The sequence below is a fragment of the Ochotona curzoniae genome, unplaced genomic scaffold, assembly GCF_017591425.1.
Source record: "Ochotona curzoniae isolate NIBS_2020 unplaced genomic scaffold, NIBS_Ocur_1.0 scaffold_4683, whole genome shotgun sequence".
Taxonomy (NCBI): Eukaryota; Metazoa; Chordata; class Mammalia; order Lagomorpha; family Ochotonidae; genus Ochotona; species Ochotona curzoniae.
In genome coordinates, this window is record NW_024467121.1 from 15,029,515 (window position 1) to 15,053,990 (window position 24,476).

Sequence of the window (24,476 nt, forward strand, 5' to 3'; positions counted from 1 at the left end):
AATGCCAGCCCCAAAACACGGTTGTGGTTTTTATTCTAGAAGAACTGTGGGTGCACTTCTACCTCGTATGACATTACCCTATCTTTTCACATAGCTCTAATGTCTGAGTCATGTAAAATTGTCCGTGTGAGCTCTGTTTAAAAAAAAAAGCCCTCCCCCAGAAAAGGGATGAAGAAATAGAAAGCTTGGAAACAGCAATCACTCCCGCTTTTCCCTAACCCTAGGTCCTCCCCACCCTGACCAACTAAGTAAACATCAACAAAAGTTCTTTAAAAGAGGGCATTGAGAGTCATTAATTTAATAGGCTCATTCATTCTGATTTAAGACATATGGGAAGAATGAATCATGCCATGTTTTATCTTTTTCTCTTGTGATTCAAAGTGAAGCAAGTATGGCATAATGTCTTACTACTTTTTTTTTTAATCATTCCCATCATTTTGGTTTTTAGCTGATAATAAATATAGGGAGATTCGCATTGCATTCTAGCTAGACTATTTTAAAAGTATGTGGACAGGGTAATTTTTGAATTAACTCTGTTTCTTTTTTTCTAACATGCACCATTCTTCTGTATAAATTCATTTTTATAAGTCAATACTTGTCCTGGAAAATGCTATTACTATTTTAAAAAAAGATAGTAGATAGAACATCTTGCTCTGCAGGTAATGTATCTCTCTCTCTCTTACAAATAATACGAAAATAAATAAATTTGATTTTTTTAATGAAAGAGTTCATGAAAAAATGCATTTTATGAATAAGCTGCATGGATTTTTAAAAATTCTTACACCAAAGTAAACTTACCTTTCAGTTGCACTTGTCTGTGAGCCTTTTGGAGTACTGTCATGTATAGTTAGTTACTACCTCAGCCCAGATGAGTGTGTGTGTGTGTGTGTGTGTGTGTGTGTGTGTGTGTGTGTTTCATGCTTTAAATACATTTATACCATCTCCTCCCGTGCTATTTACAAATGAAAATGAGAATTCATGTTTGGCATAGTGAAGATCAGGGGCTGTTTTCAAATTTTAATATATTTTGAAGTGGTGAGGTTGAATTTTTCCAAGCGTGACTTCAGTAATAACTGAATTTTATAACACTAGTGAGATATAAATCTTAATCACAATCTTGTTCATTTTTCAAGCTCACTGACTATCATCTTATTGCTTTTAATGTTTTCAAATAACTTGCAATGTTATTGATCTTTAAAAAAAAAGCAAAATAGTGTTAGGCATATCTTTTATGGTTAACTTGCAACTTTAACATATTTTCACCTAAAAGCATCTTTTACAAAGCAATTTCCCATCCCACATCGGGTGTAAGCTCAGGACTGTTGAAACTAAAGTTTCATTCGTATTGAGTGTTCAGTTTGATTTGGCTTAGCTTTTTCTTTTTCTTTCTTTTTTTTTTTTTTTTTTAGATTTATTTATTTTCTATTACAAAGTCAGATATACAGAGAGGAGAGACAAAGAGGAAGGTCTTCCGTCCAATGATTCATACCTCAAGCAGCCGCAGTGGCTAGAGCTGATCCAATTCAAAGCCAGGAGCCACTTCCGGGTCTCGCACTCGGGTGCAGGGTCCCAAGACTTTGGGCTGACCTCGACTACCTTCCCAGTCCACAAGCAGGGAGCTGGATGGAAAGCAGGACCACCCAGATTAGACCCAGCACCCATATAGGATCCCAGCATGTGCAAGGCGAGGATCTTAGCCACTAAGCTATCATGTTGGGCCCTTTTCCTTGTATTATTTTCATTCCTTCCCCCTGGGTTACCAGTTTATTTTTTATTATTATCCTTTTAGTGTCATTCTGTTAATTTGAGAAAATGTACATTATTTGTTACTTGTGTGAGTATTAATGTCTTTTGGGGGGATGTTTTACATATTAGAAAAATGAGTGATCTTCAAAAACCTCTTGGAAACTGTCAAGAAAAACTATGCATGAGTTTCAGAATTTTCATGGACCAAAATAAAATTTATCTTTTCCATTTTTCACCAGCTTTTTAAAATACCCTCAGATAATCATCTGAGCATCTCCCTTAGTAAGGAGGAGTCTACAGTGACTATATTTTCCTCTAATTATTTCATGTGGTATGCTTTGTTTTTTAAATTGGCCATGCCTGTATTAAAAGATCAAATATTTTCTGCTAAATATGGCTATGACAAGAGAAAATATTCATTTTATAGAATGATGTAAATATTCAAGAGATAAGCCATGCCTTGAGGAATGAAATCTATCTCTATCTTGATTATATGAATGCTAAAATTTAAGCTGTGAGGATCAAGAATAAGGAATAATGACAGGGCACAGCATGGTGGACCAGTGACTAAATCCTCACCTTGCAAGCACTGGGATCTCATGTGGCTGCTGGTTCATGTCCCAACTGCTGCATTTCCCATCCAGCTCCCTGGTTATATCCTTGGAAAGCAGTAGAGCATGGCCCAGAGCCTTGGGACCCTGTACCCCATGGGAGACCTAGAGGAGGCTCCTAGCTCCTGGCTTCACTGCAGCCATTGTGATCATTTTGGAAGTGAACCAGCAGATGGAAAATTTTTCTGTCTCTTCTCTCCATAAATCTGACCTGCCTTTCCAGTAAAAATAAATACATCTTTTTTAAAGAAAAAATAGCGAGCCTCTTGCAGACTTAAAAAAAAGGGGGGGGGGGGAATAATGACTGATTTGAAAAACCAACCTAGTTCTGATTCTTATCATTGTATTCGGGTGTTTGTTCCTTGTGATCAGAAATGTAATATGGAAATAACTATGTTAGAGTTTGGCATCTTAAGTAATAACACTCTAAGTTCTCCCAAATTCTCAATACTTACTTAATATGACTAAGTTAGATAAAATTGAACACTTAGTGTGTTAGTTTTCTGTTTCCATGCAGGGAATAACCCAAAACTGTAGCAATTTAAAACAGTGAACAGCAGTTACTCTGCAGTTTCTTGTGGGTCTCCAGCCAAGGTCCTTCGGAAGGTCCTCCCATGGCTGGAGAGTCCGCTTTGACTGAGCCGTGCCGCTGTGGGGAAAGGCAGCTTCAGCGTCCTCCCAGGCGGGCTTCCCAAGGATGAAGAGCCATCCAAAGGACAGCACAAACTACACTGACTTCCATGACCTAAGGTTGGACTCTCGTGTAAGCCTGTTCAGGCTGCAGGGAGCCAATACCACACTTAGGCTTAGGATTTGGGAGACTTTTAATAAGTTAAAAGACAAAATTATGAAGGACACACCCACACACCATTGTCATGACAGTGTGAAATCTCATCGAGAGGTTTTTCTTTTTATTTTTTTTCCCTGTATTTGTTCTGAAGAGAGTTTGGTTTAAAATGCAACACAAGATTTTGTTTCTAAAGGTTAGTGATAGTGCTGGGCTTTTTAAAAGTGAAAAAGAAAAATGAGTTTGGTGTAAGAAATAGTTTTCATCACAGTGGTTTTCTCTCAAACATTGAACAGCTTCCTTGTTGATAAATTTATGTAAGATTCTCAGAAGTAGTTAGTTTTTTGGTTTTTGTTTGTTTTGTTTTGTTTTTGCTCGTGGCATAATATTGTAACAATTTAAAAATGGCTGTTCACCTTTAGGGATAAATAAGTAAGCCATTGTGAGGGAACTTGGGAACTTTTGAACTTTGTGTGCAGTTTAGTGGCCAGTTATTCAGACTTTGATAATTTAGATTACTGGTTTCATAGTGTTTGCACACAATAGCTGTGTGTAATGAGGATCATGAAAGTCCCGGTGCAGACATATCCAAATTGTGTTCGCCCCTAACTCGGAGGCTCCTGTGGGGCTGGGCAGGCAGGGGTCAGCTCTTACTGACTTGTCAGCCTGTAAGTTTGCATTACAGGCCACGCAGCTCGTGACCTATTCTGTTTGTTTCACTGTTTTGTGGTGGAGAAACAGGTAAAGAAATCCTACTGAAAATCCCTCCTTCTGCACGTTTTGATGAATAACGCCAGTGTTTATAGCAGTTAGTACACTGTGATCAAACCCTCCAAAAGATGTAATGTTAGCAGCATGGAGCCATTGAGGAGAACAGCTGTGGGCGGTGTTGGTTTCTCTGTGAGACGCTGCTTATTCAACAGAAAGCTCTGCAAGAGAACTTAGTATGCAATTAAATAGGAGGAATAAAGTGATACTTCAGGGAGAAAAACAGAGTAGCAAAACACGGGCTACAGGTAAGGAACAATACAGATGGACAATAAAGAAGGCCAGCAAAAACCCAAAATTATTTTTGCCAAAAAAAAAAATAAGTAGGTTAACTGTTGATAGTTTATCTCCTAAGAATTGGTAATTTCATGTTATATGCGTATATTTTCCTGTAGTGTTAAAGTTCTACAAAATAATAAAACTATTGCTTTTAAAATTATATATTCATTACAAATCACTTAGAAGAAACTAAGATAAAAATAGCTCGAACTGTAACATCTTCTTTTGAACTTCAAAAGAATTGGGAAAAGCAGATTACTTTAGTGCCTGTGTAATACCAATCTGTTTCCTTAAAAAACAAAAGGTTGCGATATATAGTGTCACTTAAAAGGAGTAAACAGGGCCTGGCGGCATGGCCTAGCGGCTTAAGTCCTCGCCTTGAACGCACCAGGATCCCATATGGGTGCCGGTTCTAATCCCGGCAGCTCCACTTCCCATCCAGCTCCCTGCCTGTGGCCTGGGAAAGCAGTCGAGGACGGCCCAAAGCTTTGGGACCCTGCACCCATATGGGATACCCAGAAGAAGTTCCTGGATCCTGGCTTTGGATCGACATAGCATCAGTCGTTGCGCTCACTTGGGGAGTGAATCATTGGATGGAAGATCTTCCTCTTTGTCTCTCCTCCTCTCTGTATATCTGACTTTCCAATAAATAAATAAATCTTTAAAAGGAGTAAATAAATGAGCTGAAAGTATTAGGCAATCTAGAAATATACATAGGTGGGACTGGAGCTGTGGCACAGTAGGTGAAGCTTCAGCCTTTGGCACCAGCATCCCACATGGACACCAGTTCAAGTCTTGGATGTTCCACTTCTGATCCAGTCCCCTGCTTATGGCCTAAAAGACAGCAGAGAATGGCTCAGGTTCTTGGGCCCCTGCACCCATGTGGGAGACCCAGAGGTGGTTCCTGGCTCCTGGCTTCCCATCAGCTCAGCTCTAACCATTGCAACTACTTAGGAAGTAAACCAGCAGAAGGAAGATGTCTCTCCTTCTCTGTGATCCTGGATTATATATCTTCAAAAAATGTAGGCAGAAATTTCTGGATTTCAGATACAAGCACATAAAACGTTCCAGTACCTTTATCTCCATTATCAACAGTGGTAATTCAAAAGCATTTTAATAGGCACTATCATTAGGCCTTTAAAAAGGTGAGGAAGAAATAGAAGAAAAAGTAAAAGAAAAGTAAAGGGGATTACAAGAGTTGGGTAAGGCAATTAATTATGTGTTTAACATGTTAAAACCAATTCCAAAGGGGCTAGTGTGATGGCATAGCAGGTTAAGTATCCAAATATGACACCAGAATCCTCTGTGGGTACCAGCTGGAAACCTGCTGCTCCAGTTCCTATCTAGCTCCCTGCTCATACACCTGAGAAAGCAGCAGATGACCCAAGTGCGTGGGTCACTGCACCCATGTGGAAGACTCAAAAGAAGCTCCTGGCTTCTGGCTCCTGGTTCCTGGTTTGGCCTGGCCTAGCCATTTTGGCCATTTGGGTAGTGAACCAGAGAATGAAAAATCTCTGTCTCTCCTTTTCTGTCTGTAACTCTGCTTTTCAAATAAACTAAAAAAAAAAAAAGAGAGAATTTCCTGGTTGCAGGATAAAACCATCATGATATAATTCTGCCTTGTGTTGGTGTCATAAATGCATCTTAGTCTGGACATGATTAGGCAGCACAAAGAGAATGAGAATGCACACTCACAAAAATCTCAGGTGTCTTGGGACTCCTTAAGAGTAGTAGTTGAGGGCCCGGCGCGGTGGCACAGTGGTTAAGGTCCTCGCCTTGCATGCCCGGGATCCCATATGGGCACCGGTTCTATCCCGGCAGCCCCGCTTCCCTTCCAGCTCCCTGCCTGTGGCCCGGAAAGCAGTTGAGGACGGCCCAAAGCTTTGGGACCCTGCACCCGCGTGGGAGACCTGGAAGAGGCTCCTGGCTTCGAATCGGCATAGCATCAGCCGTTGCACTCACTTGGAGAGTGAATAAACGGACAGAAGCTCTTCCTCTCTGTCTCTCCTCCTCTCTGTATATCCGTCTTTCCAATAAAAAAAAAAAAGTAGTAGTTGAATATCGGTCAGTCAATACCATGTCAATTAACTCCATAATGTTGTAAACTGTTATTGTCATTATGTTATGGCTTTTAATTGGTTGGGACAATATTCTGCCAGCTCTGCTTTTAGACCAGAGATGGTCTCCCCAAGAAACTGTTGACAATAAGATGCTGGACTGTATGCATGGTACATGCTTGCAATGAAAGAAGCATGACTGGATTTGAACTGTAATACTGCAATAAGGTGAAGTAATCCACCATTGGGGAAGGGTACAGGGAGGGGTTGGGCGAACCTCAGAGCCTATGGAACGGTGTCGTAAAATGAAATGTAATTAAAAAGAAAAGAGTAGTAGTTGAGCAGGAGGGTAGGCTGGAAGGAACTTGAGAAGAAAAAGGAAAATTGACCTATATTTTAAAACATGTTAAGTATATTGTTTCAAAATCATTTTCATTTTCTGAGAAAGGCAGAGAGACAGACACACAGAGCTCTTGCATCCACTGGTTCCCTCCGCAAATGCCCTCAGCAGCTGAGGCTGAGCCAGGCTGTAGCCAGGAGCCTGGAACTCAGGCCAGATCTGCATAGGTGGCATCAGGGTTGCACACTAGCAAGAAGCTAGAATAGGGAGCAGAGCCAAGACTCGAACCCAAGCACTCCAGCACAGGATGTGAACAGCCCAAGCAGTGTCTTAACTGCTGTGCCAAATATTTTAGAGCATTTTAAAGTGAAATAATTACAGAAAAATTTCTTGGTAATAGACATTATACTTATTAAAGCTGATGATATCGTAAGTCTTCTAATACTGCCTAGTGACTCAAAGCTAAGTAAGATACAAATCTTAGGAGCCAGCATTGTTGCATAGTAAGTTAAGCCTCTACCTGTGGCACTCACATGGTCACAGTTGGAGTCCTAGCTGTTCCACTTCAGATCAGGCTCCCTGCTAATGTGCCTGGGAGGACAGCTAAAGACAACCCAAGTTCTTGGGCACCTAAAACCACATGGGAAACCCAGGGGAAGTTCCTGGCTCCTAGCCTTTGCAGCTATATCAAGAGTGAATGAAGGATCTTTATTTCTCCTCTCTGTGTAACTGCAATAACTTGCTGCTTATTGTGCATATAAAGACAGATATGCACATAATTAAGATACAAAACAGCCATAGGTGTGATATTTCTTTTTGAAAGATTGATTGATTGATTAATTTGAAAGGCAGTGTTACTGAGAGAGAGATTTTACATCCATTAGTTCACTGCCCAAATGGCCACAACAACCAGAACCGGTCTGGTCTGAAACCAGGAGCCAGGAGCTTCTTCTGGGTCTTACCCAGGTGCAGGGACTCAAGTATTTGGGCCATCTTCCACTGTTTTCCCAGGCAGGAATCTGGATTGCAAGTGGAACAGCCAGGACATGAACCAATACCCACATGGGATGCTGGCACTGTTGGCAGCAGCCTTATTCACCAATCCCATGATGTTTAAAAAGAAAAGACCAAGCCAATATATCTATCCTTCGGGATACTACATGAGACACCCAGATCAGAGTACTGGGATTCAGATGCCAGCCTCACACCTGTGCACATCTTATAGGACAGCAGGTGATGGCTCGAGCACTTGAGCTCTTACAGCCACGTGGGAGACCTGAGTGGAGTTCCACACTCCCAGCTGCAGTCAGGTCTGGGCCCAGCTATTTTAGGCATTCTTGTGGGGGGGAGGGGAAGGGGGAATTGATGAATGGAAGATCTTTCTTTCTCCCTCTGTCTCTCTGCCTTTTAAATAAAATGAAAATAAAATTTTAAAACGGAAACTAAAAGATCCAAGACTGTGAATCAACTTTGGTTCTGTGCAAATCTTTTATCTTAATACTGTTAATAGTTGCATGAGGTGGTCTTCCTTCTCCATCTCTTGGCCTCTTTTTTAGCAATATTTAACAAGGATGCACTCACTAAATTAGAAACACTAAATCATGCAGCTCTTTGATTAACCTCATGGCTTTTATTCCACAGATGTGTTGCCAGCATTTGTCTTATGGGCATTAGCCAATGCAGCAGGCATTGTGATGTAGTGAGTTAAGCTAGTGCTTAGGATATTGGCATCCTGTGGCAGAGTGTCAGCAATGCATCCTAGGAGGCTGCAGTTAATGGCTCAGGTGCCTGAGCTCCTCCTCCGCCCGTGTAGGAGAACCAGGTGCAGTGCCTGCCTCCTGACTTCAGCCTGGCCTAGCCCTCTCTCACTCCCCACAGTCCCTGCTTTCTGCCTTTAAAGAAATAAAAATAAGTATATATTTTTAAATATTCTAGTCAGGCCATCATTTTTTTTTCCAATAAATTGCTGAGGTATAACAAGCAGAAAAGTTGAATAAGTTCTTCAGAATGCAATTCAATTAAACCATTATTTGGAGTTCCTTCAAATGTTTTAAATATGTACCTTTTTTTAGGAAAAGATTTATTAGGGCCAGTGCCTGCATCCCATGTGCACACAAGTTTGTGTCCTAGCTGCTGCATTTCCAGTCCAGCTCTGCTTGTGGCCTGGGAAAGCAGAAGCAGTTGAGGATGCCCAAAGCCTTGGGACCCTGCACCAGTGTGGGAGACCTGGAAGAACCTCCTGGCTCCTGGTTTTGGGTTGGCTCAGCTCTGGCCATTGAGGTCATCTGGGGAGTAACCCAGCAAATGGAAGTTTTATCTCTGTCTCTCCTCTCTGTAACTCTGTTTGTTCAAAAAAAGATTTATTTATTTTTATTGGAAAGGCAGATCATATTTTACAGAGAGAGACAGAAAGATCTTCCATCCACTAGTTCCCTCCCCAAATAACCACTTTAAAAATAAAATAAACCTGTTTAAAAAATTTTATTCAGGCCACATGGCTTAATTGAGTTAAGCTGCCACCTGAAGCCCTAGGATCCCATATCACCACCTTTTTAAGTCCCGTCTGCTCCACTTCTGATCCAGCTCCCAGCTAATATGCCTGAGAAGGTAATGGAGGATGATACAAGTCCTTGGAATCCTGCATCTGCATGGGAAACCTGGAAGACATTCCAGGCTCCTGACTTCAGCCTGGCTACTGCCATTGTAGCCACTTGGCGGTAAACCAGCAGGTGAAAGACCTTTCTCTCTCTCCTCTCTCTTTTGTTCTCTGTAACTCTGCCTTTCAAGTAAGCAAAATAAATCTTTAAACACAAATTTATTTTTTTATTTGAAAAGCAGAGTTAGAGGGAGAAGCAAAGATCTTCTATCCACTGGGTCACTCTATAAATTGCACAATAGCAGGAATTAGGGCAGACTGAAGCCAGGAACCAGGAACTTTGTTCATGTCTCCCACAAGGGTGGCAAGAGCCAAAGCCCTTGTGACATCATCTACTGCCTTCTGTGCACCCTGTCAGGAAGCTACATCAGAAACAAGCATTAGCAGGAACTCAAACCAGCATTTCCATATGCAGTGCAAGCATCCCAAACAGCTTAAGCCACTGAACCACAATACCCAGCCCATGTTCTTGTTTGCTTGTCTTTTTCTTTAAAAAACAAAACTGGATCTTACTATATAAACAATACAAATATGTTTTGTAAACATACCAGTAGTGGTATATATACATACATACATATATATATATACATATGTATGTGTAATCTGTGTGCAATACCACTTTGAATAATATATTTTGCTCATCATTATTTCTTCAGTTCCCTGTTTTGATGTATTTCAAACTAAAGTCATTCTTGTTTTCTATTATCTTGCACCTTTAAACAGTGCTATAGATAATATTCTTCACCCCATGTTTGTGCCTAGTTGTCTGTCCTGCATCCTCAAATACATTTGTAGAAGTGTAATTGCTGATAAAGGGCTTGTGTTTTTTTAAGGTTTAATAACCTCAAGAGTCAAAACCAGGAACCAGGCACACACCCCACCGTCAGTAGGGTGGGCAAAAGGGTGCACTTAGGGGCCAGCACGATGGCTCAGTTGAGTAATCCACCACCTGCAAAACACGGGCATCCCATGTAAGTACCAGTTTCTGTCCTGGCTGCTCTGCTTCCCATGCAGCTCCCTGCCTATAACCTGGGAAAGCAGCAGAGGATAGCCCAAAGCCTTAAGACCCTGTGCAAGTTCAAAACAAGTTAAAAGCACACATTAATAACAAAGTACTTATTGTTTATGGATACCAGCAAATAACCAAAAAAGCAAAACATACCTGCTAGGTTTTGGTTTTGTTTTTAATTTTGCTTTATTTGGAATTTCCCCCCAAACTCTCACCCCCAACCCCCACCGACAGGTTTTACCTGCTAAGTTTTAACGCAATGCTTGCTTCTGTAGAAGGGGAAAGATACAGGTTTTTCTGGAGCCGTCATGGCAAAGGCTAAGATCGTATATCTCTGTTATCTAATGTGTGTTATGTTGTTTTCTCTATACTTGCAATGGTCTATAATTATAGTAAGCTTTTTTAAAAAAAAATAAAAAAGAAAGAAAGAAAGTACATTGATTTAGACTTCAATTTAAAACTGGCTACTCTGGGCCCAGCATAGTAGCCCAGCAGTTAAAGAGCTCGCCTTGCATGCACTAGGATCCCAGTTGGGCACCAGTTCTAATCCCAGTGGCCCCACTTCCCATCCAGCTCTCTGCTTATGGCCCAGGAAAGCAGTCCAGGATGGCCCAAAGCCTTGGGACCCTGCGGCCACACGGGAGACCCAGAAGAAACTCCTGGCTCCTGACTTCGTGTCGGCTTTGCTCTGGCCGTTGCGGCCTCTTGGGTGAATCAGTGGGCAGAAGATCTTCCTGTCTCTCCTCCTCTCTGTATAACTGCCTTTCCAATGAAAATAAATCTTTTTTAAAAACCTGCTACTCATTCTCCCAAATTCCTCTATTTTTCTGATCTTTAATTTTCTCCTCTATAACCTCCTTGAAGTTCTTGAGAGAACTAGATAAACTGATGATGTTTGCCAAGTACTCAGTCTGTTGTCTAGCCTCTTAACTATAACTACATTAACTTAACTCTTAACTACATTCAGAGAAACACGTTGTTGAATGATTTTGCCATCATCTGAGACAGCTGCTATGCCATCCCTAGGTGACATTGCGTGGGACCACTGACGTACATGCAGTTGACAAGTGAAATGTCACAGCACTTGATGGTGGTAGACTTTCTGATGACTTACCCAGAGTCTCAGAGCCAGCCGTGGCAGTTCCAGGATTTGAACTCAGTCGTTGTGAGTCTGAGTCCGGTACCCTTCCCACGGCACAGGAGTCGTAGGGGTCACGGACTGGTCATGAAGAGAATCACCATCACATAGCTGATTTATCAGACGGTAGCACTGCCAGGAAAGGAGCTAACGCTGCTCTTGTACACCACCGACACCTGCCTGCTGTCACCCACCGTGTGCCTGCAGCCCTTTGGAGGAGTTTAGCATGTTTAATGCCAGAAATCAAGCCAAACTCAGCACTGAAAAACTTGCACATGTTTGTGTTCAGTGTCATTGATGGTATTAATTCATTGCAATGAACAGCTAGATGTTAACCTCTGTTTTAAGCCACAGGGTCCAGCAGTTTAGGCTGGCTTCAAGTGTGCTCATTTACAATGCGGGAATCTCTGCAGCCTCCAACAGTGTTTATTAGATAAACAGTGTTTATTTCTCCCTCATGTGTCGGATCTTCCCCAGCTCTGCTCCACACCAAATTTTTCACCCTGGAGTTTGAGGAATAAAAGTAGTGCCTTCGATCTGGGTCATTAGAGGACTTGGAGCAAGCAGGGAGAGAGAAAAGTTAACTTGCGTGCCAGTTCTCAAAGCTGCATTTGAAAAGTGACACACATTGCCTCAGCCACAGAAGCCACGTTGGTGGATCCGAAGGCAACAGAGGCGAGTGGGAGCCGCCGCAGGAAGGAGCCGCCAGCTGGTTCCATTCCTTTTTTTTTTTTTTTTCTGTCGTGATGCAGTTCTTATGCACAGGGATTTCCCCTTGCCACTCCCCTCCCCACTGCCTCTTCCCCACTGCCTCTGTACAAGAGCACAGTCCTTCAACTACAGTCACAAGCCCATCATTCTGCTATTTAAGTGTGTCGTAACATTGTAAGGTAGAGACAATGGTAGAAAGTCCAGCCTCCTATTGTCAAGATACATTTAACAGTCTCTTTGGGAGTCCATCTTTTATTCAGGAGTAGAGATTCATACTGCAATGTGTCTCCACTGCCTAGTGTGCTACCCTCTATTACTACAGCGTATCTATGAGAATATATGTATATACATGTTTACCTGTATACCTAATGATCCTGTATTTTGCATGAACATTCAGGCAGTTACATTTCAATGAACCAGGCATGCATATCGGTTGCTAAAAAGAGAGCTAAGTATGTAGTCATTGGGGCAGTTTTGGGAAACAAAAACTGTAATGAAAAAGTTGGTTGGTAAAGGGTCTTGAACTCTCATTTTGGTTGCTATGTCTTCAAATATGTGGTTTCACCTGATTATCCCATTTTGACTTATATTTCTCTCTTTTGTTAACAGTGTCATCAGCAAAGTTGTTCCAACCCCCGAGGCTAAGCCAGGCCCCTCTCTGAATAGACCTAAAACCCCACCACCAGCCCCAGCCCCTGGACCTTTGATCATGAGCCCCACCCCCATGCCGTTAGCACTCCTTGCCCAGCCCACTGCGTGCCCAGCCCTGCTGCCCTCTCCAGCCCCCACCATCTCCGGAGCAGGCAGCTCCAAGGCTCCCGTACGCAGCGTGGTGACGGAGACTGTCAGCACCTATGTGGTATGTATGCTTTGTTGGCCCAGTGCTTGGGAAAACCTGTATTTTTATTATAAAATGTTTTAAAAACATTCTCATATGAATCATTATTGAGCTTCAAAAGCAATGCTTCTGAAACGGTTGCATTTTTAGGCTTTGGGCTGAAAATATTACATTACTGTGTTCATTTGTCCAGTCTCCATTAATGTCAAGAGTATTGCTTTTCTTTGTTTCTTCACCCTTGTTGTGGAATATGAATATATGCGTGCATTTCATATAACAATTTCAGCATATAAATCTAGAAATGAATAGATCTCTTGAATTCTCACTTTGAATTTTTCTTAATCAAACAACTAAATTATTCGTATAAGACAGTAATTTAAGTTACATAAACAGGTCTTATGAGTTGAGGGGTGATTCTGAATAGCAGCACTGATTGTATGTTGTTGGCTGATATCCAGAATATATACCAGGGCTTGCATCCTAGATGGAAATGAACTTTCAGACCTAGAGCTTGCTAAGAATGCATGAAACATGCCTTCAGATTGTAAAGCTACCCATGTTGAGTGAGTCCACGCTGTCTCGGGACGGGTTCTAGGTATTTTTCCCTGTACTTAGTTGTTTCAGCTTTCATTCAAACTCTGAATTCAGTCTGCTCATGAAGTGTATATGTCTGTGTTCTTTAGACAGTGCGGTATCTAAAGGACACAAAAATGGCCCAAGCACCAAGCAGCTTGCCTCCCAGGTTGTGGTGTGTTAATCTGATGATGGCACTGCCCTTTGTAAATAACTGGAAGCTGGCATGGCAGGACCTTGTTGTTGTAAACCATCCATTCTTATTGCCTTTCTGTAAAAAAAAAAAAAATTATGAAAAGAAATTTTAGCAAATCATTAGATATGATGAGATACTTGAATATTGAATATTTGAGATATTGTTATTCTGAAATAAGTATAAAAAGCTATTCGTGTATTCAGAGAGGATGTAAAGACCTGAGAAACTAACAGGAAAATGTTAAATTGGCAGTAAGACAAAAATGGTCAGCCATTCAGCAAACAGCTCAGTAAACTGATGCGTTGTTCTCCGTGCTTCACTGAGGCGCCATCATCCCGGGACAAGTTGATTGAGAGGGATTTCATATTTGATCTCAACCTGTGTTTCTTCGTAAATAACCAGGAATTATGTGTTAGACTCAGTAGTCTCCATTGAAAATTGTAGCTCTTAAAATCCTGGTTCTGCAATGGGCTCTTTGAGCATAACTGCCAAAAATGAGTCCAGCTGGAAGAGACAATTTGGGTGAAAAGCCTTCCAACTCCTAAGGAGACTTTCTCTGTGCAGAAGAAAATGTGTGAAGTATGTCCTGGTCTGACTATGTCAGATTCATGACACGGAATGCTGAATTCAGTAAAGAAATTCAAGCACATTCCCAGTGTATTTCTGTTGTGAAAGAATCTGGGAAATTTAGTTTCTTTTTTAAGAGGTCACAAAGTTCTGTAAGTCTGAAACTGAAACTTTGCTTGCAATATTCATGTGTTTATTAGTTGCTTTTTTTTTTTTAAGATATAAATTCAACTTATTTAGATCTCATTAGTTTCTTATATTTGCATTTTGGTAAATTTTTCAAAACTTGTTGTATTTTGCTATCTGTTGTAAAATTGTTATATTCCTTAAGTATTTCAGACAATTCCCTTTTTTTAAAAAAAAAAGATTTATTTAATAATTTTTTATTGAAAAGTCAGATTTACACAGAGCAATAGAGAGAGACAGAGAAGAAGATGTTCCATCCGTTTATTCACTCCCCAAGTGGCCACAATGGCCGGAGCTAAGCTAATCTGAAGCCAAGAGCCAGGAACTTCTTCCAGGTCTCTCGTGGGTACAGGGTCCCAAGGCTTTGGGCCGTCCTCAACTGCTTTCTCAGGCCACAGGCAGGGAGCTGGATGGGAAGCGGGGCCACTGGAACTAGAACCAGCACCAATATGGGATCCCGGCACATGTAAGACAAGGACTTTAGCCACTAGGCTACCACACTGGGCCCATCAGACAGGCCTCTTAATATCTCATTAATGTCTGTGTTTTATAAAGAGCAATTTTGTTATTATTTCTGAAAAAGTGTGCAAATTAAACAAAATGAATTGGTCACAGAGCAGAAAGCTGGTTTTCTCTGAACCTGATAATGTGATGATGGTAGGAATCTCATTTAAACTCTTTAGCTTTAGTTTTGCTATTCTAAACTTGTTCAAAGTTTAACTATGGTTAAATAAATTGTGATGTTTGAGAGAACTTAGTAAACTGTTAAATGTTAGTAATGTTACCATGGATGCTATGACACAATTCTTACGTACCACACAGAGTCACACAGCCTTTTAATTTGAAGAAAGGTCAACCAGCAACAGGTCTGGCCATGCGTGCTAGCTCCAGGCCATGAGATGCTGGACAGTGTTAGCCACAAGGCAGCTGGTCCATAGTAATTGTTGATTTTCTGCCCCTGTTACATTTTCTGCTAAAACTAGAGAAGGCGAAGTCAGAGATGTAGTCGCCTTACGTATCTCTGTGGAAAGCATTCCTATCAGCATAGTTGGTCTTTATAGATTTTTTTTTTTTCAGAAATTGTAGGCTTTAAAAGGAAGCTCGTCAGTAGAATGAAACCCCTGCACCTCCAGTACACCTTTCACACCCCATGGAAGCTGCTGCTTTTCTGCACAGCTTGTCAGTGCTCCCATTGAAAGTCTGGGGAGAGCCTGCTCCTGGCAGAACACACTGAAGTGATGTGCTGTCTTAGTGTAAAGATTTTGAAAAGCAGTTCTTGTTTTCTTTTCAGGACCCAAATAGAATAAATTTCTTCCAGCTTGGTTCTGTTACTGTGAAATTCGAGAAGCAAGTACAGTCAGGGGCTGCTCGTGTTCAGAACTCCAGAGCAGACTCCAGAGCATATAATATTTGTAGCAAAATAATGTTTAAAGGTTGAGCTCTTTGGCCTCCTGAGCCTCTTATTTCTTCTGTGCTGTAGTTGATTGTACTTTACCAAAAATGTCATAAAGGGAATGGAAAGTTACTTAGTAACAACTCTTTTATATCCTTGATGTTATCAGCTAGTTCAAGAGAAGGGTTTGGCTAATAAGTAATAAGGCGATGCATGTACATTTGCCTGTATATATTAATCCCATGCCTGTGAATGTGACTGAGGAAACTACAGATAGCTTTGTGCAGCTTTCAAACAAAATTCATGTCACTGCCATAAAGGCAAATCTGGTTGTAGGATTTTTTTATGTGAAAGGGGTTATAGGTCATCCCATGCTCAAAGATGATTGGGTATAAATTGCCTTGTTTTTTGATGACTTAAAAGAATGTCATTATTGAGCAATGCTTAGCACTGTTTTCTTTTCCTCGTTCTAGAACGTTTGTAGTTAAATTTGTCTGTTTATTAAGTTTACTGTATAAAGTGGTGATTCTTACCTGGCCTGTTTTTCGATCTTTCCCCCATTCCATCTCTGCTCTTGCTACCTCTCCTTTTAAAACCATCAGATCCAAGACGAGTGGGGCAATCAGATTTGGATCTGTCCTGGGTGTAACAAACCTGATGATGGGAGTGCCATGATCGGTTGCGATGACTGTGATGACTGGTACCACTGGTGAGTGCCCTACATAACACCCACCCCCGCCCCAGCCACAGGGTGCCACTGTCCAGAGGGACAGCACAGGCCACTCCTGGGAGGAGGGCTTTGACAGCGTGGGCTCGGGATTCTGTACCAGGCCTGCTGTCCAGTTTAGGAGCCAGATCTCAGAACTGTAAAATGTAATTAATTGCAAAAACCAAGAGTCTCTGTTGTTCTTGTGTTGTTGTTCAGTGCAATCCCCACATGTTCCCATATCTGATCTCATTCTTCTTTTTTTTTTTTAAGATTTATTTATTTTTATTGGAAAGTCAGGTATACAGAGAGGAGAGACAGAGAGGAAGATCTTCCATCTGCTGATTCACTCCCCAAGTGGCTGCAACGGCTGCAGCTGAGCCAATCCAAAGCCAGGAGCCAGGAGCTTCTTCCAGGTCTCCCACATGGAGGCACGGTCCCAAATCTTTGGGCCTTCCTCAACTGCTTTCTCAGGCCATGAGCAGGGAGCTGAATGGGAAGCAGGGCTCCCAGCATTAGAACTGGCACCCATATGGGATCCCGGGCATGCAAGGTGAGGACTTTAACCACTATGCTATCGTGCTGGGCCCTCATTCTTCTAACACTAAGTAAACAAAAGGGCGTCCAGGAGCCCCGCTCTTCTGCCTTTGCAGTCCTGTTGTACTTAGAGGCTGCAGTGCTTCACTTTGAGGCATCCACTGAAAACAGACAGCTAGTCTGGTTTTTCTAAACTTCTTCAGCAGTTCTCAAAAACTGAAGACTCTCTATCAAAATATGTGCAAATAATCTGGTTTTATGTTTCAAATGTCATATATAAACAGATAGAATCCTGTTCAGTTATGATATATGATATTAAAAAAACAAAACCATTACTCAAAACCATTCTATTTCTACCTGAAAGGGTGAATGAAGTCATTAGTCTCTCCAGGAGTACCTATAAAAGAGGGATTATATATAACATAATATTCCAGATGTCCCATGCTAGTACTGTTTTAAGGTGTGTATTTAATTCATGCACTTTAGAAATTCTTAAAAATGTAGAAAGGGAAAATATACCCAAATGTGCATCTGTATAAACACGTTCACTTGGATGTGTTTGGACCCTCCAGGCCCTGCGTTGGAATAATGGCTGCTCCCCCAGAGGAAATGCAGTGGTTCTGCCCCAAGTGTGCCAACAAGAAGAAGGACAAGAAGCACAAGAAGAGGAAGCACCGGGCGCACTGACGCCTGCACCCGGGGCTGGACTGAGCGCGTCAGGCCAGGCGGCTGCCCTGACGCCACCTTCACCCCAGGATTCCAGTGGACCGTGACCTTGGGCAGGCTGAGGATGACACACCATCCCTTCTGAATTACACTGACCCGTGGCTCCGCACCGGCGTGATGGAACAGAAACTCCAAGGTGTGGCCCGAGGGCTGCCCACCTCCATTTTTCTATTACCAGTGACAAGTATTATTAATAAAAAGACCATACATCTTCCCATCTTCCCTTTTGATTCCCTTCATTCTCTCCAGGGCCTTTTCCTTAAGGTGTTAGATGAGACGATAATGTGCAAATTGCCTTGACTGTAATTTAAGGATGATATCATCAGTCTGTATACAGTTTTCAACCCCTTTCCCTCTATAGCAAGAAAATCATAACAGAAAACTCCAGTTGGAGTGCCGGTAAATATTTTTGTGATGAGAATATATGAAGCTTCCCCCCAACACACCCCTGTTTTTAGTACTAACATGTAAAATGTTCACGCTTTTGTGAAATACCTTATATTTTTTAAGAAAAAGGTTTCTATCATGTCCTGTTTGCGTTTGTGCAAATTATTTTTGTTTACTCTGACGTGTTTTATATCTTCGTTGCATTCTAATTTTGCCCTTCTTTAAACTGCTGGAGTCTCTTCTCACTGCTTGTATATTTCATCAACTTGTATAAAAAAAAAAGCCTCTTCATACTAAAAGGTTTCCCCTAATGTAAATAATAAATATTTATGAAGTAGTTATTTTTAAAATTTTTATCGTGTTGAATTCTGGCTTTCTCTGAGATACACAGTGGTGTCGGCCCCGTCTGTGCTGACTGCTGTCCAGAGGGAAGGGGGCCGGAGGGGAGAGCCCGCCGCCCAGGGTTGGCTCCCAGCCCAGCCCGCACTGCCCTGTGCACGCACTGCCCTGTGCACGCACCGCAGGCACCGCAGGCGGGGCGGGTGGCCCCAGGGCCCCGAGCAGTGGGAAGGAAAACACGGCAAGGAAATCTAGGGTTTAGAATTTGAAATTGTTTTGTTTGTTATCTACTTTGTTTCTGTAAAATTTGTTGATTTAACTTTTATGAGAAGGACATGTAGGTTTCCATGAAAGTAAAAAAGAAAAAAAAAAAAAGATAAAACCTACTGTGTCATTTTGTGTTGATATTGTTTTATTTCTACAAAGCTGTTCATTGATGTTGTGCTTTATGGCTGAAATGAAGTATATTATGAATTTTTTTAAGAAAACTGATCAAATTTCAGGGTATAACAAAACTTTATTATATTACTATGCTGTCCACTATTTATTATATGTTATAGATGTCTGAAAGTAAACCAAATATTTTATTTTTAATGTAAAAAACATCGAGTTTAACTTTATTAGCATATTTTAGCAGCTTTGGAATAAATACAGAGTTTAACTTGATTTTGAAATAACCCCAATATGGACCACTACAGGTATCTCGAATGCTAGAATATGGGCTCTGAACCTAAGACAAGTAAATTATCAGAAAATGTGATTTTTTTTATGCCAAACAAATTGATATTGGTGTATGAATTAGTCATACTTTAAAACATACTCTGTGATTAAAGAAGTACTACTTTCTGCCATCAATGTTAAATCTGTTAATAGTGGAAATGGAATAGATCTTTAAGAGTGCAGGATCTCATTGCCAAAGTTTTTCTATCCCTTCCAAAAAAAAATGCCCAACAACAAAACATCTGTGTTGAAATATGTGCTTTTGTTTTATGAATTGGAGATCATTCTGAATACTTTATACAGTATTTTCACATGGACAGAATATACCCCTTAGTGCTTTTTGGAGAGGGATGAGGGGTGGGGGGAAGTACGAAATAAAAACTTTTGGCTATTTCATAGTTTGCTTTTTCCATTTTCTTTATTCAGGGTTTAGTTCCTTGAGGCATGGTCAGTGGATCTAAAGTTGCCACGTTTAAGTGAGCAGGTCATGCTGCTGAAATAAGCGAGGAGGTGCCTATGTATCGCTTTTCCCCAATCCCACTGTCTCGGAGACTTCAGCCCATACTACAGTTAAGGAATTTCAATCAGCTTGTTGTCCCTTGCTATTTCATGGTTGCTTTCCTAAATCCAGTTCATGATTTTATAAATGGCCTTTGCAATAATAAAACCAAAGAATCATTTTCAGGGGGCTGGAGAGCTCAAGGGATTAGTAATGGAATACAGAGCCTTTCACCTCTAGGTCAGTGAGTCGAAGCCAGTCCAGGTCACCACAGACCAGAAGTTGTCGCTGTTAGATTTGGGTGAGCTTTTTATCTAACAGTCACCATCTTTAGGACTGCTCAGCGGCCTGTGTGAAAGGAACTGGTGGTCTCTTGCCTCCCGAGGATGTGGATTAGAAAATTAAACATCTGCGTGTCAAAGGAAAGTCAGAAAGTCGGGCCACAGTCATTCTCCATGGGAAGAAAACAAAACTTCATAAATGCTACAGACACTACAAAGGGATTGAAGATTTACTTTCCTTAATGAAGTCAAGAGCCACATATAGAAAGAAAAAGCCCATATTGGATGAAGGGACAGGGGTCAAAATGGGCAAGATAAATATAATCCACAGTAAACCTGGGGGGTGGGGATGGGTAAACAGGGAAGAAAAAATGGGAGAAGGCCGTCGGAAGCAAAAGCAGGAATTTGAGAAACTTCTGGAGCATGAGATACAAAAAGGAATGAGGTCTTTTCCTTGGGAGCGTGAGCTGCGTTCCACTGGGGAGACGTCAGTACTGACTAGTTTCCATCTAACCCAACACTGTCAGTACTGACTAGTTTCCATCTAACCCAACACTGTCAGTACTGACTAGTTTCCATCTAACCCAACACTGTCAGTACTGACTAGTTTCCATCTAACCCAACACTGTCGTTCGAAGCGCATCTAGAGAAGTGGCGGAGGGGTGCAGGGAGAAGAGCCACATTCCATCGGGCTCAGGACAGACCCTCACCCCCGCAAGGCCCCCGAGGAGCTCTGGTGGGTTCGGGGCAGTGCTGGGCCTGCAGCGTCAGGTGTAGCTGGCAGAGCCTGCTTTCCAAGGCTGATGAGGTGTTTCCTGTTCCAAAGGTGTGTGCTGCAGAGCACAGTGCAGGTCTTTATCCTCGGAGTGATTTGTGGGTTCCAAATGTCCTGAAGAAAATCAGAGGGCATCAGAGCCTTCTGACTTTGTCGGGCTTTTTTCAGAGATAAAATATAGTGCATTACTCGACTGTATCACCTAAACGGCCTTTGTTCGCCTTTCAATAGGATGATTAAACAAAGACCTACTAACCAAATTCAAGTATAAAATGAACACTGAGATATGGAAACCTTACCTCTAAGAATGCTAATGAATGAAGTTCACTGAAGGCATGCTGGCTAAGTTTTCAATACAAATAGTTTTATGGCCAATCTCTTTAGATCATAGCAGTTTCTTTAGCAGTTCAAGTCTAAAAGTAGATGAGTTACCTTGACTGAAGAATGAAATAGATAATGTCCTGAATAATGTCTCTTTCCACAATGCTATCAGTCATTCTGCTAGAAAACGATTTCTTTGAGAATCTTCCATTAGTTGCAGCCTAAAAAGTATAAAGTACTCCGTGTGTGCCGGCCAAGGGAGGACTTCCAAATTAGAGATTTAGCTGAACCGTACAATTGATTCTTCAACTCATTTGAATACAATATTTAGCCTACATAGGAATTAGAAAATCATTACTAGTTTTTTGTTGTTGTTGTTTTTATTCCAGACAACTCAGATTTTCATTTTGTTTGTACAAGAGTGTTAAACGTTGTCAATCCTTTCTTCCCCATTTGTGGGGAATATTTTGTAGAAGAGGCAGTTTTCAGAAACCAAGTTCATCTCCAGCAGTCTGGGCACTGAGACACTCCAGTTAGTCCCTTCTCTCCATGACTTTGCAGTGGACCCAGCAGTAAACTGTGTCAATATGTATCCATCAAATGTATGCAGGTTGTTCTTTGCCCTCTTCTTCTTTCTAAGATTTATTTTTCTTTGAAAGGCAGAGTTAGAGCAAAAGGGAGAGATCTTCCATCTGCTGGTTCACTCCCCAAATGGCCACAACTGCCAGAGCTGGGCCAGTCCAAAGCCAGGAGCCAAGAGCCTCCTCCAGGTCTCCCATGTGTGTGCAGGGTCCCACGGCTTTGGGCTGTCTTCTATTGTTTTCCCAGGCTACAAGCAGGGAGCTGGATGGGAACTAAAGGCTGCCAGGATACAAACTGGCACCCAGATGGGATCCTGATGATGTAAGGTGAGGCTTTTAACCGCTAGGCTGCAATGCCAGGCCCTGTATTTTTCTTTATTTCAAGGGCAGAGCAGCAGTGAGATGCAGGCAGAGAGATCTTCCATCCTCCAATTCACTCCCCAAATGCCTCACCAGCCAAGGCTGAAGCCAGGAGCCAGGAGCTCCAGTAGGCAGGGACCAAGTACTTCAGTCAATATTTGCTACTTCTCAGGACCCCAGAGGGAAGCAGGCCCAAGGTGAGGCTCTGTGTGCAGAAATGCCACACAGTGGGAGGAAATTAGGACTTCTGAGCACACCTCCTGCCACATAGCACACCAGGTCATCTCCCCAAGCCACAGGGATGCTGAAAAACCAACTCACACGCACCTGGAGAATACGTGTTTCCGATCACACACGACCTGAAGCCAATGGGTGGTGTTGGCTCACTGTACAATGTGATTGCTTTCTGGGATTTGAGTTGGATAAACCAAACCAGCACTGGCTTTTTGATCATCTGCATGGATTATGTTAATGCTTCCGCTGTACGTGTGCGTGTCTTCCTTTCCAGTCGTGTTCCTGCCTTTAACTGAGTGTTTAGGACTCTTCGGCCACTGGCCCAGATCTAGATTTGTATCCTGATTGTCACTCAACTGCTGTGTGAACATAAACCATCGAATTTCACTTATTCTGTTTCATTCCCTATAAAAGAAAAATAAGAACATGTGCTGTGGACTGCTGTAAAGTTAAATGAAATCATGCGTAAAGTATTTTAAAAATCTCAACAAGTGGCACCACTACCATCTAATTGTGGCTTTTTAAAAAATGTAATCCATGATTAAGATGCATTATTTTGCTCTCTCAGCGATTTGCTCAGTGTTTCTGTGGACTCTGGCTTTCACTGAGTGAGTGGTTGGATAAGACATCAACAAGCCAGTTTTTCCTATTTTGATCATATTATTTGATCAACTGACAGAAAAAAAAATCAGAGGGCAGGGGCACTTCCTCCCAGTGCGCTTTTTCTCCTGAATGGGTGGTCCAGGTCAATGTTACACACGTCCGCGTGGTGAACAGGGCTGGGGACGTGGTAAATGACCCAAAAAATACATCCATTAGCAAGACTGGCGTGACCAAGGTCGGTAGGCTGCTAGTCAACACACAGTTGCCTCAGCGCTGGTGTTTCTCACCGTCACAGCACATGGGCTCAGAGAAGCAAAGCAGAGAGTCCATCACAGAGGGAAGGCCAAGCCAGGCTCCTCCTACTGGCAGTGGATCCAGGAGCGCCCTGGAATAACCTCACAACTTCATGCAGTACATGTACTGGCTTCAGTAAGAACCCAACCTAATCTTCCAAGGGGCAGACTGCTCCAGGCTTTCTAAAAGTGGTCCTGCCATAGAGACACCTCGATGGATGCAGTACACTTGTACATCCCTTCTCCACACATGCATCACTGTCCCTGCACCACTGTGTTCATTAGTGTGGAGCTCGGGCTCTTCTGCAGGTCCCCTGTGGGGAAGGAAGTGTTGACTTCTGTACTGTCCAGAACAAGACCCACTGCCATACGGGACTGGTGAGCTCTTGAAATACGGTAACTGGCTTTGAAACTGAGGGGTTTTTTTAAAATATATTTTTACTTATTTAAAATACGTTGATTTAACTTGAAACAATTGCAGAAACAGAGAGAAAGATTTTCCATTTGCTGCTTCACTCCCAAAGTGGTCACGGTAGCCAAAGGTAAGCCAATCTGAAGCCAGGAGCTTCTTCTAGGTCTCCCGCACAGATGCAGAGGCCCATGGCTTTGGGCCTTCCACTGCCACTTTCCCAAGCCATAAGAAGGGAGGTGGATCTGAAACGGAGCAACCAGGACTTGAACTGGCATCCATATGGGATGTTGGTGCCACAGGTAGAGACTTAACTTACCATGCCACAGTGCTGGCTGTGAAAGTGAATTTTTACATCACTTAATTTTAATTAATTTAAATAGCCTCCAGGGACAAGGAACTAGCGCACTGCACAGTAAAGCTAGAGCATTGCAAACACGGGCACTGCTTGCTGCGTGTGACTATCCTAAGCTTCCCCATAGCTTGGAAGGAAACTGAAATAAAATATGCTAACTGCCCAGACACACTTCCTAATTAGATGACCTCACTCTTTCTTTTCTTTTCTTTTTTTTTTTAAAGATTCATTTTTATTGAAAAAGCAGATCAGATTTATGCAGAGGATAGATAAAAAGATTTTCCACCCACCAGTTCATTTCCCAGATGTGCACAACGGCTGGAGCTGAGCTGATGCAGAGCCAGGAGCTTCCTCCAAGGCTCCCACGTGGGTGCAGGGTTCCAAGGCTTTGGGCTGCCCTCCACTGCTTTCCCAGACAACAAGCAGGGAGCTGGATGGGAAGTGGAGCAGCCAGGGTATGAACTGGCACCCAGATGGGATCCTGGCACTTGCAAG

The 24,476-nt window shown here is 42.1% G+C and overlaps 1 protein-coding gene across 1 annotated transcript in view; it reads left to right on the forward strand.

Annotated features, from left to right (window-relative positions):
• The window catches only part of TAF3 (TATA-box binding protein associated factor 3), a 170,598-nt gene extending 151,556 nt beyond the window's left edge, over positions 1-19,042 (forward strand). Inside the window, exons 5-7 of the mRNA XM_040968180.1 lie at positions 12,712-12,961; positions 16,458-16,564; positions 17,671-19,042. Coding sequence (XP_040824114.1) covers positions 12,712-12,961; positions 16,458-16,564; positions 17,671-17,785 — 472 coding nt within the window. The 3' untranslated portion in view covers positions 17,786-19,042. The remainder of the gene's footprint in view (positions 1-12,711; positions 12,962-16,457; positions 16,565-17,670) is intronic.
• The last annotated feature ends 5,434 nt before the right edge of the window (positions 19,043-24,476 follow it).